Below are 17,188 nucleotides of genomic sequence, written 5' to 3'. Positions count from 1 at the left end.
CAGGTTTCTCACTCTTGCTGGAGCACAGCTCCGCGAGTTAGCGAGCACCTCGCACGTGCAAGTGACCCCAGAGAGCAGCAGCTGGTTGCTCAACTGAGGGAGCCATTACCCAGCAACGACTCTCGTCGCTGGACGATGGGCTGGTGTCAAAACGAGAACTGGATTTGCTGGCTTCTCTCGACCCTATTTCCTCTGCTTGGGAGGCCCTAATCCCAGAGGGAGAACCCAAAAACGAGAGCGCACACATTCAGTTGCAAGATCAGAAAATGCACAACACAGAGAAATTCTGGAATATCTTCCCACAAGACGCTGCAGAGCCAGGTGTGAGTGGGAGGAATCGGGACTAAAGGTGGAGAAGGAAGGTTTGAATGCAGAGAAGCCATGAGCCGATTGAAAGGTGGGACAGGCTCGATGGGCTGAATGGCCTCCAGGTGCTCCTATGATTCAAAGAGACAGGCTCAGTCAGTTCTCCCTTCCTAATCTTAACGTCCAATGGCTGTAAGCCGTCTGCACCAGAGAGGCAGCGAGCAGGTAACTAGCACAAAGTGGGGAAGATCCTATTTACCACATTCCTATCTGTTCAATCACAGCGTACTCCATTAAGGGGAACAGCAAGAAAGGAGGCAGAGAGTATAGTTGGAGGAGATAGAACGAGGGGGAGGAGAGATGGGATGATGCAGGGCAGGGAAATGGGGGGGGGGGGCGCAAGGGGAAGCTACTGCACGGGTGTATCCATAGGGGCAGGAGGGAGACGTGAAGGCAGAATGGTGGGAAATGGAGGAGGTGAGAGCCAGAGGAAAGGAGGGACAAGGGAATGAAGAGATGGGGGAGAGAGCTAGAGGAGGGTGGAGAAATAGGGTTAAGTGGGAACAGGGCTTTGAAACGAGGAATTGAGGGAAAGGGCTTTGTAGTTGACACTATCAGGAAAAATTAGTGAAGTCTCCCACTTTTTCTCACGATCCAATGATACAAATGAATGTGGTTGGAGCTCAGGCGCAACTGTGAAGCACCCTGTGGTTAAATAGCCTGCTGACACTCACTCTGTAGGCGCAGGGCATGAAGACTGGCTGCTTGGCTGTGAGATACCAGACACTGAACCTGTCGCTCAGCAAAAACAATCAGCCTCAGGAGAGGCGAGGATGGAAATCAATGTTACTTTTTTTAATAAAATCCATAACTTCTGAGCAACAAGCAGCTTCTGATCTTGTTGCTGCTCCCATCTCTAATCTACAACTAATAACCTCTGACCTGTGGTCAACTCTATCACAGGGAGGTTGCTCAAGAAATGTAGCCGGCAGCTAAAATAACGGAACGTAGTCATAAAAGCAACAGAACCCGAACAGGGACTCATTCTGAAGATGCATGTCATGGCTGTGTTACTGGAGTCGTAATCCAGCTCAAAGTTCACTATTTGAAATTTTCAATTCAGTTGTTTTTTTTTAAAAGAGTTGGCAGAGGTTAAAGTAACCACAAAGCTGCCAGGATTGCTTTCAAAAGCCATCTGCTTCACTAATGTCTTTTAGGGGAAGGAAACCTGCCAGTTTCACACTCTGGGCCTTAATGCTACTCCAATTCCATGTCAATGCCCCCTACCTCTTAGGTAGCCGCTAACTTGTTGGGGAGACATTGTAATGCCAATGGACCATTGATCCAAAGGTTCAGTCAAATCAGGGGCACAAGTTTAAAGCTGGTGGAGATTAATTAATGAATGTGAAAAGTAAAGCTACTTGCAGCAACGATGACCATGACAATTATTAACAATTGCCATAAAACCCCATCCGTTTCACTAATACTCTTTAGGGAAGGGAATCTGCCATCTTCACCCAATCCTCGGTAAGGCAGTCAACATAATCAAAGACCCCTCCCACCCCGGTTATAATCTCTTCCAACCGCTTCCATCAGACAGAAGATACAAAAGCTTAAACACACCTACCAACAGATTGAAGAACAGCTTCTCCACTGTTATTAGACTTCTGAACGGTCCTCTCAAATTTTAAATTTAATGTTGATCTCGCTCTTTGTGCATCTTCTCTGTAGCCGCAACATTGCATTGCTCGTTTGTACGGCACAGAAAACAAAACTTTTCACTGTACCTAGTACATGTGACAGTAATAAATCAAATCAAAATGTGACTCAAGACCCATTGCAACGTGGTTGACTCTTATCTGCCCTCTGAATTGGGCCAGCAAGCCACTCAGTTCAAAGGGCAATTAGGGATGGGCAACAAATGGTGGCCTTGTCAGTGATGTCCACATCCCATGAAAGAATAATAACAATAACATGACTGTAGGGTAGGGTAGAAAAGAACACAAACAGCATTCTTTTGGCCCCATTCTGATGGACCAAGGTTTAGCCATTGAGGGGGGAGTAATTGGAGTGGAAGTAGATTTCAGCCATGATCCAACCTAATAGCAGAGTAGACTCAAGGGGGCTGAATAGCCCAGTTTCAGTATACAACGTTCAACCAGAGCAGTGTTGAGCTGTAAATAACAGCTTATAGCACAGAAACAACTATTTTCGCTGCACAGTTCAAATCAACAATCCATTTCTCCCACACCCCAGCTCTTCCCACATATTTGTCCTAATTCCCTGCAAACTTCTTTGCTTTTCAAGTACGTAACCAAGCCCACTTGGAAATTATGGTCGAGTCACTGGACTGTAAAAGATAAGGCTGAAAGGTGTGTAAACAACTTCAGCCAGAAAGAAATTTACAAGGATGTTGTCAGGTTTGGAGGGTTTGAGTTACAGGGAGAGGCTGAATAGGCTGGGGCTATTTTCCCTGGAGTGTCGGAGGCTGAGGGGTGACCTTATAGAGATTTATAAAATCGTGAGCGGCATAGATAGGGTGTATAGCCAAGACTTTTTTCCCCAGGATGGGGGAGTCCAAAACTAGAGGGTGTAGGTTTAAGGTAAGAGGGGAAAGATTTAAAAGGGACCCCCAAGGGGCAACTTTTTCAGAGGGTGGTGCATATATGAAACGAGCTGTCAGAGGAAGTGGTGGAGGCTGGTACAATTACAACATTTAAAAGGCATCCTGGATGTGTATATGAATGGGAAGGGTTTAGAAGGTTACAGGCTAAATGATGGCAAATAAGACTAGATCAGTTTAGGATATTTGGTCAGCCTGGACGAGTTGGACTGAAGAGTCTGTTTCCACGCTGTCCATCTCTATGACTCTAAGTGCCAAGTGCGTGCTCATCACAACCTCTTCCTGAGGTCTCTGTCACTACAAATGCCAGTTTTCAGCCAATTTGATGCATTGGATACAGCACAGGTTAGAATTGCCAACAATACCCCAGCTACAGCGCTGTATCCCAAAGTTTTCCACGTCCTGAAACAAGTCAGCTACCTTACTCACAGCCACCCCGTGATGCAGAAGATTGCTCAGATATGTCCTGTCCACAAAAACCAACGCAGGACAAATCCGACCTAGGCAGTAACTGGTCTACTCCTGATCAACAAAGTGAAATTGTCATTAAGCAACACCTACGCAATCGGAACCTGTATACTTGCTCAGCTTGGGTTCTGCCAAAGTCACTGTGTGCCTTTTAGAAATTCACCAAAGATCCTCAGACAGCACAATCCAATCCATGAACACTTCCGTCTAGAAGTACAAGGGCAGCAGATAAGGGGAACACCACTAGCTGCAAGTTCCCCTCCAAGGCACTCACCATCTTGATTTGGAAATATATCACCGTTCCTCCACTGTCGCTGGATTAAAATTCTGGAATTCCCTCCCTAATAGCATTGTGGGTCAACCCACAGCTGGTAGACTACAGCAGTTCAAGAAGGCAGCTCACCACCACCGTCTCAAGAGCAACTAGGGATGGGCAATAAATGCTGAGCCCAACCAATGACACCCACATCCAACAAATGAGTAAAAAAAACACTGCTCCTGGCTTTTTCGTGGCCTAGGACAAGAAATAGCGAGACTGACTGCCTTTGCCATCAAGGCAGCATTCAACTGAGTTTGGCATCAAGGAGCCCTCTGCAGTAAACCTGAAGTGAGAGAGAATCAAAGGAAAATATTTCCACTCACTGGAATCTTACCTATCCAAATAGGAAGAGGACTCTAGTTGTCGGATTGTCAGTCACCATAACCCACCTTCCTAGGCCCAACCATCTTAGCTGCTCCTCTCTCATAAGGTCAGAAGTAGGATATTCACTTGCAATTACGAGTGTTCAGCTCCATTCACGATGAAACAGTCCATGCTCAAATGCAGCAAGACCATAATGATACCCTGGTTTGGGCTATTCAAAGGCAAACAACATTCATGACGCCCAAGTGATGGGCAGTGACTATCTCCAGCAACAGAAAGTCGAAACACTTTGACATTTCTTGGTGCTACTGTCACTAAATCAGCATCAACATCCGGGAATTCATCACTCAACGAAAACTCAACTGGACCAGCCACAAGAATACAGTGACTTGAAGAGCTTAAGAATCTCAACATTTAGTGTTGACTGACTCACTTCCCAATTAAACCAATAATTCACGAGGTCAGCCAGGTGGACCTCATAGAATATGAGTTCCCTGTTAACCTGTTAATCAGGGAGTCCTGGCTGATAGATAAGAATAGGAGTGTCAGACATCCTGTTCACCCCAGAACTGACACTGAGGGAGCTAGATCAGTGTCAAGGACCCACCATGTGTCAAAAAGGTGACTTGCTGATGGGATATTGGCCTCTGTGGTGTTATTTTAATGGCAATGAAAGCAAAGCACACACCTGAAGAAATTTGCTCACAATAGTCATCTTTAAGTTGGGGTGAGCATTTCTGGCATGAAGCCATTTATTTGGGAAGCTTGACTTGTTCAAGTGTGCTGTCGAAGACTGGGCCCAGTAATGCGGAAAGAATGCATTTTTTTTCCAGACAAATGACATCGGGCAGATGAAAAGCCACAAGTTATTCTCCTCTCAGCTTGTGGACCTGCAGTTTTTTTGGTTATTAGGAGCCTAAGTTTCCTTGAAGCACCAGATACTAAAACCTTTCAAGAGTAGACAGATTTAGTTAAGGAATATTATGACCCCAAGGTTCCTCTAATTCTGAGATGCTATTGGTTTTAATCAGCAGTTTGAGAATCAGTGGAATCCATATTGGGATTTTTAACGAGTTAAGACAACTGGTAGAGGCATGTGACTTGTTAACCCTTAGTAAGATGCTGAGAGACTGTTTGGTATGTGGGATTAATGATGTAACCAGGCAAAAATGCCTAGTAGCTTAAACCCAACTGGACTTTACACAGGCACTAGAACTGGCTTTATGATTGGAAAATGCAGGAAGTACAGCATGAGTTATGGGGTATTCCAATGGAAGTAGACACCCTCACCAGCCGGACTGAGTTTGGGGAACACCACTTGAGTGAAAGTAATTGCATAGGCTCACTCACGACATATCCTGAACAGAGGGACTCTAGGTCAGCCCAGAGCAAACCCTAAAACAAAGCCAAGCCTCAGTCAAAAGGTTAAGATTTTCTTCAGGATCCCTGCTGGCAAGCCATTGTAGTTGCTGCCAGTACATAGACTTGAGACAACAAAGAGTCCCACTAGACCTAAATTGAGTAAGACAACTTGTAGGCTGGTATCCAGGAGAGCGTACAAACTGGAAAACCCTACATCTGGTTTGGAAAAGTTATATTGCTTAGCAACATCTGAACCAGAACCAATTTAAAAAAAAAACTTGGTTGTAATGGAGGTCAATACCAGCGCAACTATTTCAGTAATTGCAGAACCAATCTTTAACAAAACTCGGTCTGGACTCCAACCCTTAAGTTTGCGCAAGACCTCAGCTAGACTGAGAACCTACACCAGGGAATCCTTACAGATTAAGGGTACAGCTTCGGTTCTTATGAGAAGCAGCTGGTTCAGTTACCACTGATTGTAGTAAAAGGCTCAGGCCCAAGCTCGATGGGGCAAAATTGATGGAGAAAGATTTATCTCGATTGTCTGAACATTTCTTGATTAGAAAATGGTTGCCTGAGTGACGTCCTAATTAAATACCCGGAGGTTTCTCAGGAAGGTCTAGGGATAGTTGGAGGAGCCAAGGCCACCTTGCATGGTGACCATGAAGCAATCCCATGATTCTACCAGGCCTGCCCAATGCCATTTGCTTTATGGGCAAAAGTAGAGGCAGAAATCAGAAGGTTGGAAAGCGAAGCAATCATCAAACCAGTCTACTTGCGGAACGGGCAGCACCTGTCATACCAATTGTGAACCCAGCGGGTCGGTTCGCCTTTGTGGGGATTTTAAAAAAAAAACAGTAAACTGCTTTTCACAGCGGGATAAATACCGAATCCCTCGCATAGAGGATTTATATGCAAAGCTGGCAGGGGTTGGGGGGCGCGGGGAGGGAAGGTGCTATCCTTCACAAATTTGGACATGAGCCAAATGTACTTGCAATTGTGATTAGATGAGGATTCCCAGATGTATTCTACAATTATACCCATAATGGTTTGTACCAATATATGAGACTGCCATTTGGGGTATCATCAGCCTGTGCAATTTTCCAGCAGATGATGGAGAACATTTTACAAGGTCTACTCCAGGCTGCCATTTCTCTGGATGACATTCTAATAGCCATGAAGACCAATAAACGGCAAATTTAGAGAACCTGGACATAGTGTGTTGACATTTCTCCCAGGTGACCATATGCCTTAGAAGGGAAAAATGTGTGTTCCGGGCACCTCAAGTGACCTACTTAGGCTACAGAGCCAACAAGACTGGGTTACACCTGTTGGAAGATAAAAGTGAGGGCGATCAAAGGTGCCCCGGCTTCCACATCTGGAGCAGAGCTTAGGTCTCTCCCTGGGCCAGTGAATTACTCGGAAAGTTCATACATAACCTGGCCTCCATCCTGGCACCTTTGCATTAACTCTTTTTTTAAGAGTCAGCCTTGGAAATGTTCACATAGCCAAGCCATAGCTTTCAGGCAAGTGAAGAAACAGCTATCATCCTCTAAAGGTGTTGGCACACTGTACTCCCAATCAAGATCTGTTAGTGACATGTAATGCCTCTCTGTATGGGGTAGTATTAGCTCATTGGTGACCCAATGGAAAGGAATGTCCAATAGTGTATGCATCCAGGACTTTGGGTAATGCAGAGCCTGAATAAGCCCGGATAGAGCAGGAAGGTTTTCTAGTCATAATTGGAGTCGGGAAGTTCCATCAATACCTTCACAGATGTAAATTTGAAATATTAACGGACCACAAATCCTTGCTGGGTATACTGAGAGGGGACAAGGCAGTGTCGCCCACAGCTTCAGGCTGAATTCAGCGATGGGCTCTAATACTACGTACGTATAATTACAAGTTGGAACACTGCCCGGGAGCCCAAGTAGCTACTGCAGATGCCTTGAGCCACCTCCCGAAACTGTTACTGGAAGAGTCTGTAATAGTTTTAAATTTGCTGGACACACTTCCAGTCACAGCTGACAATAACAGATGCAGAAGAACACAAAGATCCGGTGCTGGCAAAACTAAAACAGCTAGTGGTAATGGGGAAACCAAAGGGCCATCACAACCAGAATTGAAACCTTTTTGGACCTAGAGACACCTGATCACATTGCAGGACGGCATGTTATTATGGGGAGTGATTGTCCCGAGCAAAGGTCAACAGCAGGTACTGGCTGAACTCCACCACGGTCATCCAGGGGTTTCAAAACTAAAGATGTTGGCGAGAAGTTATGTCTGATGGCCAGGACTGGATGCAGACTTAGTTGTGTTGGTGGGGCAATGCCCAGAGTGCCAACAAGGACAAAAATTTACTATTCCCCCACATTCATGGCATAGCTGGGTAAACTCTGGACTCAGTTACACGTCAACTGTGCAGGTCCTTTCATGGGTTAATGTTCTCATTCATTGTGGACGCCCACTCAAAGTGGTTGGACATGCATAGAGTTCATTCGTCAAACACGGAGACGACGATAGAAAAACTGCATGCATCTTTTGTGGACTCCTGGAAGTGTTGGTCATAGATAACCAGCCATCGTTTACCAGCAGGGAGTCTGAATATTTCCTAAAGTCAAATGCTATCTGACATATAAGGACAGCTCCATACCATCCATCATCCAACAGTCTGGCAGAAAGGGTAGTCCAAAGCTCAAAGGCAGGCTTAAATAAACGGCCTACAGCTTCATTAGATACCAAACTGTCCCGGTTCCTATTTGATTACAGGACCAGCCCTCATGCAACTACATGGACAGCTCCAGCAGAGTTGCCAACTGGGAGAAGACTCTGCACCAGGTTAAATCTGATCTTCCCGGCCCTTGGTTTCTGAATTGGGGGAGGTTTGGTATGTGAACCAGCATCGGAAATACCAATCCAGACACAAGACTTCTCTAAGTGAGACAGACAGTTTACTCTCGGGGACAAAGTTTGGTGTAGGAACCACGGGAATGGCCTTGCACGGGTAAGGGGCATGGTCGACATGAGGTCAGGTCCAGTGACATATACAGTTCAGGTAGGTCCTAAGTCAATATGTGGTCCATACGAAAGCTGCAAACTTGCAAATGGTGCGGAAGCAAAACATGTCTGATTCCTCAACAGCCTTTCCGACTGTTTCAGAGCCTGTGTGTTCTCCCTCTCCATCAAGCATTCAAGATACCTTGGAATCTGAGATGGACACGGCGAATGTTACCACTTCGATGTCTCTGCTGCCTGAAGGGGAGACTGAACTTCTTACAAGACGCTCCAGGAGCAAGAGGCAAACTACTGTGTATTACACACCACCCATATCTGAGGCGGAGTTGGAGGAACCTGACCCAGTGCTAACGCACCCAGGAGGAGCTACAAAATAAAAAGAACTAGCCTATGTCCTTGGACTCCGAGGGGGAGGGATGTAGTGATTGTTACCAGGTCAGCCAGGTGGACCTCACAGAATATGCGTTCCCCAATTGGGCTGTTAATCTGGTCCAATCAGGGAGCCCTGGCTGACAGATAAGAACAGGCATGTCAGACATTCTGTTCACTTTGAGAGCTGGCTCTGAGGGAGCTAGATCAGTGTCAAGGACTCTCCACGTGAAAATAAAGGGTGACTTCGCGACAGGATACCGGCCTCAATGCAGTTATTTCAGGCACCATCTCCACTAACTTGCAAAATGCTCAAAATCATCCAGGACAAAGCAGTCCACTTGACTGGCACCCCATCCACCAACGGCAAAATTCACTTGCTACACCACTAATGCACAGGAGCAGCAATGTGTAACCTCTGCAAGATACACTGCAGCAACTCACTGAGGGTCCTTGTGAAACAGCACGAATTCAAATCTCACACCATCTGGATTTGGAAATATTTTGTTGTCCCTTCAATTTCAAAATTACAAAGCTCCCGATCTAACAAGACCTTCACTGGCACAGACTACAGCAATCCATCCCCATCTTCTCCGAAAGAACTAGGGCTAAACTAATGGCAGCATTGCCCACATCCCAAAAATGTTTCATTTAAAAGAAAGGATATGTAATTGACAGGGTTAAGCTAATGCACAATCAATGGATCAGATCTAAGCTCTGCAGTCCAGCCACGTGCACTGAAAAATTAAACAACTAACATGGAGAAGGATGTTCCTCAAATATCCCCCATCCTCGGTGATGAGGTAGCCCAGCACATCAATCCAAACTACAAAGTGGAAACATTTGCAATAAACTTCAACAAACAGTGCTGAATGGAGAATCCACCTTGGCCTCCTCCTGAGGACCCCAGCATCACAGATGCCAGTCTTCAAGCAATTCAAAACACTCCACGTGATATCAAGAAATAGTTGGATACTGCAAAGGCTATGGGCCCTGACAACACTCTGGCCATAATACTGATGATCTTGCTGTGCCTCTAACCAAGCTGTTCCATGTGCAGCTACAACACTGACATCTGCCAAGCAATGTGGAAGACTTCCCAGGTATGTCCTGTGCATGAATAGCAAGGACAAATCCAATCCGGCCAATGACAATCCCATCAGTTTACTCGAGTCATTGAGATCTACAGCGCAGAAAAAGACCCTTTGGCCCATCGCATCTGTGCCATTCAAACTCAACCAACTAACTATTCCAAACCCATTTTCCAGCACTTGGCCCATGGCTTTGTATGCCTTGGCACTGCAAGTGCATATCTCAATATGTCTTCAATGTGATGAGAGTTTCTGCCTTGACCACTCTTACAGGCAGTGAGATCCAAATTCCCACCACCTTCTGGATGAAAAACTTTTTCCTCACATCTCCTCTAAACCTTTTGCCCCGACCTTAAATCTCTGCCCCTGGTCATTGAGCCCTTCATCATAGAGAAAAGTTTCTTCCTTTCCACGCCCTTCATAATTTTATACATCTCAATCTCCTCTACTCCATGAAATCAATCCCAGTGCGTCCAATCTCTCTTCATAACTGAAACTCTCCAAGCCAGGTAACATCTGGTAAATCTCCTCCGCACCCTCTCCAGTGCTATCACTGAGAATGTCACAATTCTCCAGTAGTGAAGGGATGGAAAAGTCATTGACAGTGCTATGAAGCAGCTCTCGCAAAGGAATAACCTATTCACTGATGCCCAGTTTGGGTTCTGTCAGCTCCTGACCAAGTTGGTTTCATTATGGACAAAAGATCTGATTCAAGAAGTGAAGTGAGAGTGATTGTCCTTGATATCAAGGTTGCATTTGACAGAGTGTGGCATCAGGCAGCCCTAGTAAAAGTTGTGTCAATGGGAATCACAGAGACAACTCTCCGCTGGTTGGAATCATACCCAGTGTGGCTGTGGTTCGTGGAAGTCAAGTATTTTGGCCCAAGGAATCTCTGCAGGGCCAATCATCTTCCACTACTTCAATGATCTCCCCTTGATCATAAGGTCAGAAGTGGGGATGATCATGCAATGTTCAGCACCATTCCAAATTCCTCAAATACTGAAGCAATCTGTGCCAATGTGCAGCAATGCCTGGACAGCATTAGCCTTGAGATGATAAGTAACAACTAACATAAATGTGCCAGAACAGCAACTGATAATGACCATCTCCAAAAAGAGAGTTCTAGCCATCTCCCCTTGGCAGTCAAAGGCATTAGTATCAAAGAAAACCCACACTATTTACAACCCAGGAGTTACCATTGACCAGAAACTAAACTGGAGGAGCCATATAAATTGTGGCTACAAGAGCAGATCAGAGTCTAGGAATTCTGCAGCACTGCTCACTGCTCATTTCCCCAATGCCTGTCCACTATCTATAAGGCGTTAAAAGTCAGGAATGTGATGGAGTACTCTCCACTTGCCTAGATAGACGCAGCTCTAACAACACTCAAGATGTTTTACAGTACCTAGAACAAGCAGGCAGCTTGACTGGCACCACATTCAGCACCTTCAACATTCACTCCCCTCACCACTGATGCACAGTGTTAGCAATGTGTACCATCTACAAGATGCACTGTAGTAACTCAACAAGGCTCCATCAACTACATCTTCTGAATTTTGGAGGACAAGGGCAGCAGATGCAGTGGAACAATACCAACTGCATGTTCCTCTCCAAAGGTACTGTTTCTGTCTCTACATCCCTAAGGGTCAGTTGTCTGGTTGGCTGTTTTTTAATGCATTGTAACACCAACAGTGTGGGTTCAATTCCTGCACCAGCTGAGGTTACCATGAAGGTCCCACCTTCTCAACCTCTTCCCTTGCCTGAGGCATCGTGACTCTCCAGTTAAACCACCATCAGTTGTCTCTCTTCTCTCTCTCTAATGAGAGAACAGTCCTATGTGTCTGGTAAGACAATGGCAAGTTTACATTCCATCCGAAGGACTGAATTGGTTCATGAAAGCAACTCACCACCACCTTCTCCAGGGCAATTAATGCTGGCCGAGCCACATCCCATAAAGAATTTTTTTCTTAGGCAGTCTCAGTAAAATCATTCCAGGTCTTAACTCACTGCATTAGCTGTTACCAACTTCCTTCAGATCCCTTAGCTATAAATAACATTTGAGTCTTTCTGAATGAATTAATCACCAACTTTAATGTGTAGCTTGTAATTCAAAGGTTGCAATCTTCAAGATCTTGCTTCTTAATTTCTTCACCAACTCCAGTTAGCTCACTTGGCGAAAACTCACTCAGAGAGAGTAAGAACTGCAGATGCTGGAGTCAGAGATAACACAGTGTGGAGCTGGAGGAACACAGCAGGCCAGGCAGCATCGGAGGAGCGGGGAAGTTGACGTTTCAGGTTGGGACCCTTCTTCAGAAATCCTGAAGAAGGGTCCCGACCCGAAATGTCAGCTTTCCTGCTCCTCTGATGCTGCCTGGCCTGCTGTGTTCCTCCAGCTCCACACTGTGTTATCACTTGGCGAAAAGGCTGGTTTGTGATACATGACTCTGAGACTATCATTCCACTGGAAAGTATGACCTAGGAAACTCCCATCCTTGCTGATTCTCCACAGCAACTGTAGTTGGCTTCACATTCAGAAATCCTAAGCCTGAACTGAGCATTGAGATATCTGCTACACACAACTTGCAGCACCTGGCATGGGAATACCTACTGGTAAGTTTCAGCTGCCATCCAAATCGAAAACATCTTTAAGCCCTCTGTTAGAATTCATGAGCACTTTGTTTAAACAATGTTTTTAATTAATGCATCCAGACCTGCTCTTAGGGTAGTCTTATTATCAATTAACAATTTTTATCCATCTCATCCAAAAGTCAGTCCTCCGACAAGACAGTGCACCTTCTGTAACAACAGTTAATAGTGAGAGGGGCTACAATGTGTGCTGAGAAAATATGCCTCATCCCACAGTCCCCTACAAAAAAAAATCACTAGCAAAATATTTAAAAGATATTTGGATAGGTACATGAATGGGAAAAGTTGAGAGGAATATGGGCCAAACGCAGGCAAAAAGGACCAGTCCAGTTTTGGAAATCTCGTCAGCATGGACGAGTTGGGCCAAAGGGCCTGCTTGCATGCTGTATGACTCTACGATTCTACAACTTATTGAGCATATTATGGGTAATTATGTAACATTTACATTTACCGTCCCATTTGGATACAGAGTATTCAAATGAAAACAACTTGAGTTGAGGGGATTTTATACATTGCCCATTCTCCACCATTTTTGATGAGATTCATCTCGCTCATGATGTTCTCAGAATTAGAAGAAAACTTGCAGATGATGGCATTGCTATGTTCCCTAGGTGAACCACTAACTTCTAAGCAGAGGGAGTCACATCTTGGGAGATGCTGTCATAGAATCCAGAGGTCCTGGCTCACAAAGGAGACCTAAAGCCCTCTATTGCTGAACAACCACAAACACAGTTGGCTGGTACCCGGTACCTTATTCTGCATGCAACCTAACTGCACCATCACAGATTAACTTTTGGTGAAAGGACATGGTTTCCTGAACATGGGACATTTACAACATTTCTGAGACAGGCAATTTCATAAAGTGATTAATTAAGCCCATGTCTATCCAAAAAGTGGGGGGGGCGCGGGTGGTTGATTGAAGGCTGTTGTCTTCTCCCCCTGCTACCCCTGTTCCAGACTTCTCCATGTTTCAGTGGTTAGCATTGCTGCCTCACAGCACCGGGGGCCCAGGTCTCCCCGTGTCTGTGTGGGTTTCCTCTGGGTGCTCCGGTTTCCTCTCACAGTCCAAAGGTGTGCAGGTTAAGGTTGATTGGCCGTGCTAAATTACCCACAGTGTCCAGGATGTGCAGGCTAGGTGGGTTAGCCATGGGAAACACAGGGTTACAAGGATAGGGGTAAGGAGGTGAATCTGGGTGGGATGCTAGTTGGAGGGTTGGTGTGGGCTTGATGGATTGAATGGCCTGCCTCCACTCAGTAGGGATTCTGTTCTATTCTCTACAGCTATCCTATCAGAATATTCAATGTTTCAATAGAATCACCTCTCATTCCTCAAAACTCCAGTGAATATAACATAATGCACTCACCCTACATCCCAGAGATCAGATCAGTGAACCTACACAAGAAGGCATTCAGCTCCTTGAGTCACATCCATCATTCAGCTAGATCCTGGCTGATCCACATGTCGACCTGATCTAGCTGCCTTTTGTATTCACCTGTGAGACGTGAGCATCACTGGCATTTCTTACCCATCACTAGCTGCCCTTAAGAAGGTGATGGTGAGCTGCCTCCTTGCATCGCTGCAGTCCACTCCCTGGTTCCACGGCGCCTGGTTTCTCCTTGCCGAGAAGAATTCCAGAAACCAATCACCCTCAGGGTAAAAAGATTCTCCTCAGCTTTGTCTCAAAAGTGAGACATCTTATTTTTAAACTGTGTCTAAAATCCTCATTCTGGTCTCTTTCAGAAGGGGAAACATCTTCTCAGCATCTGTCCAGTCCAGCTCCCTCAGGATCTAATGGGTTTCAATATGATCACCTCTCCTAAACTCCAGTGAACGTGGGCCCAGTCCAACCTTCTTCAGAGGATAAGCCTTAATTCAAGAAATGAGTTGAGCGAACTTTCTCTGAGCTGCTTCGAACACAATGATATCTTTGGTTGTTCACACCAGAGTGTGGACACTAATATAGACAGACTATTCGGCCTACGAAGAATTGGTGTGTGTGTCTTTCACCCCTCACCTGACTGCCCTGTGGGGACATTTCACAAGCGATTGAGGACAGAAATCCCACCTAATACTCGCCCCTTCCTCACCCACACCATCCTCTTCCACATCACCCCCTTCCCACAGTGGTACTGAGGTCAATCCACAACTTTAGCTGAACGCATTGATCACAGCACCTTGCACACCTGACCTGGCTTTCTTAGAGAATAATTATAAATACCAGGCACCTTTCTGAAATTTATCACCTCTATCAGAAACTTACAAGAGTAGTGTGGGATCTTCCTCTGCCCGATTCCTAAACCCCCCCCCCGCAAAAGGGGGTGGGGTTAATGTCAACAAAGGCAGCAACTCAGATTTACAAATAATGCAGCTCCCCATTTCTTTTAGCAATCGTTCTTCAGATACCAATGCTCGCCCATCAGGTTTTCTTTTTAAAAATATACCAGCAAGGTTGCAATGTTTAATTTTACAAGTTACATTTCCTTACCCCATCCCCTCGTAAAATGTTAACGGCGTAAAGTACACTTCCAAATGCACCCTTTGAAAAGCGGGCGGGAGGGAAAGTGGGCTGGTTGGACTTTCACATTTCAAGCACAGAGATTGCATCGGGGCCTAGTCGTGGAGAATGGCAAAAGAAATGTCTACATTCATTTTTTTTTGCAACAAAACACGCACGCGAGAGGGTATATGTGTCGGAGGGAGGGAGGGGGGTTGGAATCGTTGCATTTTCAGCACGGGACGCTCACAAAATCGTGACGGGAGGGGAAATGTGGAAGAGGGAAAGGCTAAGGAGAAAAGCTGGGCCCCCAAGCTCTATTATCAATAACATCCCATTCTTTCCCCATTGCATTTCGCGTCAATTTCTCTGCTGGCTTTGATCAGTTTCCACTCGCTCTCTGGCGCGACATTGTATCGAACATTTGTTGCAATTCCCTTCGTTTTGTTCCCTCCCCCCTCCCTTATTTAACTCTCTCCTCCATCATATATGATTTTTCTGGTTACATATTAAAAGGCCCTTAATTCGACTCTTTGTGCGTGTGTGTGTGTGTACACTGCGTTTTACATTTAAAAGCAGGAAACGCTTTTGTACCGCTTGCTAACTTTGCTAAATTGTAGCCGATATTTGCAACCGACGAGTTGCGAATGGACGTGCAGGAGAGAGGAGTAACTCCCTCCGACTCCCTTTGGAGCCGAGATACACCGGCTTTATATTGGGGAGGGAGGTGGGGGGAGAGAGACAGAAGGTGGGGGTGGAAATTAAACGGAGGCTATTTTTTTTTTACCTGGCTTTCACTCCTGACGGTGATCTGTCGTAGGTCCATCCTTGCCCAGCACCTAGGGGATCTCCAAATCCAGAAGTGGGATAATTTCTATCCATTAAATTCAGTTTAAGTTGTTGTTTTTCTCGGCTCTTTTTAAATTGTTGGAACCCGGGTTTTTTTTTGCAAACCTTCGAGACAGTCCTGGATTGCACTTTCTGACTTACTGGATCTGATGTTGTTATCTTTTTGGTGGAGCTGGTTTCTTAAGCTGCTTTCAGTTCACGGGGAGAAAAACATGCAATGTGTGTGTATATTTTATATATATATATGTATAAAGACTTCTTGTAAAAGAGGACTCACGGTTCGGCCATCTTTCAGGCTCTCTCTCTCTGCCTGTCTCTGATCTCAATACCCAGAATACATTTCAGAGAGAAACAGGGAGGGGGGGGGGGGCTGGTAGGAGGATCGTATAATCCTCAGAGCTCTCAAACCAGTAAAAGGGGACAGACAAACAGACACACATGCAAAAAAAATTTCAGCCAGAACCTGACTGGGAAACACACAGACAGCAGAATGGACACACAAATCCAACATCCTTTGATGCATGCATTCATGTAAAAAGTTGACAAAGAAACAAAAGAAAAATAGTCATTCAAATCAGAAGAGGGAAAAATAGAATTTGAAACCAAATCCAGAGGTTTTGCTTTTAAATAAAGCACCCACTCTACCTGGTCATCCAGAAAGGTTTGCAAATTTCAAGCATCATAGAATGGAGATGGGTTTTAATGTTAAAATACAGTCTGCACAGAGACAAAGTGGCTGTCGTGCTCTGCAGCATTCTGTCTCTCAAACCTGATGGTACGGATGATATGGTACCTGGTGTCTGGGGTCCATTATGTCAGGGTCATTTTGACAGTCCCATCTCTGACTAGCCAGTAGCCTTCAGAGGATCAGCATTGCAATGTCCACCAGAACCCCAGCTGCCCTGTGGACAATCAGGGCCTGTAAGAAATAGGTTTGCACATCTGACCTCGTTCCCCATTCCTATGTGACATGGCAATCTCACAGAGCACTGAAGCAGAGATAGTAGGAACTGCAGTTGCTGGAGAATCTGAGATAACAAGATGTAGAGCTGGATGAACACAGCAGGCCAAGCAGCATCAGAGGAGCAGGAAGACTGACGTTTCGGGCCTAGACCCTGCTTAGAAATGGGGGAGGGGAAGGGTGTTCTGAAATAAATAGGGAGAGAGGGGGAGGCAGATAGAAGATGGATAGAGCAGAAGATAGGTGGAGAGGATATAGACCAGTCAAAGAGGCGGGGATGGAGCCAGTAAAGGTTAGTGTAGGTGGAGAGTTAGGAGGAGATAGGTCGGTCCAGGGAGGACGGACAGGTCAAGGGGGCGG

General features: G+C 45.6%; 1 protein-coding gene across 4 annotated transcripts in view; it reads right to left on the bottom strand.

The window, feature by feature from the left end:
• The window catches only part of LOC109937117 (proline-rich protein 12), a 93,819-nt gene extending 77,649 nt beyond the window's left edge, over positions 1 to 16,170 (bottom strand). For all 4 annotated transcript variants that reach the window (XM_020535762.2, XM_048617453.1, XM_048617454.1 and 1 more), the window contains exon 1: positions 15,806 to 16,170. In XM_020535762.2, coding sequence (XP_020391351.2) covers positions 15,806 to 15,900 — 95 coding nt within the window. In that variant the 5' untranslated portion in view covers positions 15,901 to 16,170. The remainder of the gene's footprint in view (positions 1 to 15,805) is intronic.
• Positions 16,171 to 17,188: the final 1,018 nt, after the last annotated feature.

Source organism: Rhincodon typus, chromosome 37 (genome assembly GCF_021869965.1).
Source record: "Rhincodon typus isolate 14 chromosome 37, sRhiTyp1.1, whole genome shotgun sequence".
Taxonomy (NCBI): Eukaryota; Metazoa; Chordata; class Chondrichthyes; order Orectolobiformes; family Rhincodontidae; genus Rhincodon; species Rhincodon typus.
Note: the sequence above shows the minus strand (reverse complement) of the source record. Positions and strands in the feature narration are given on the sequence as shown.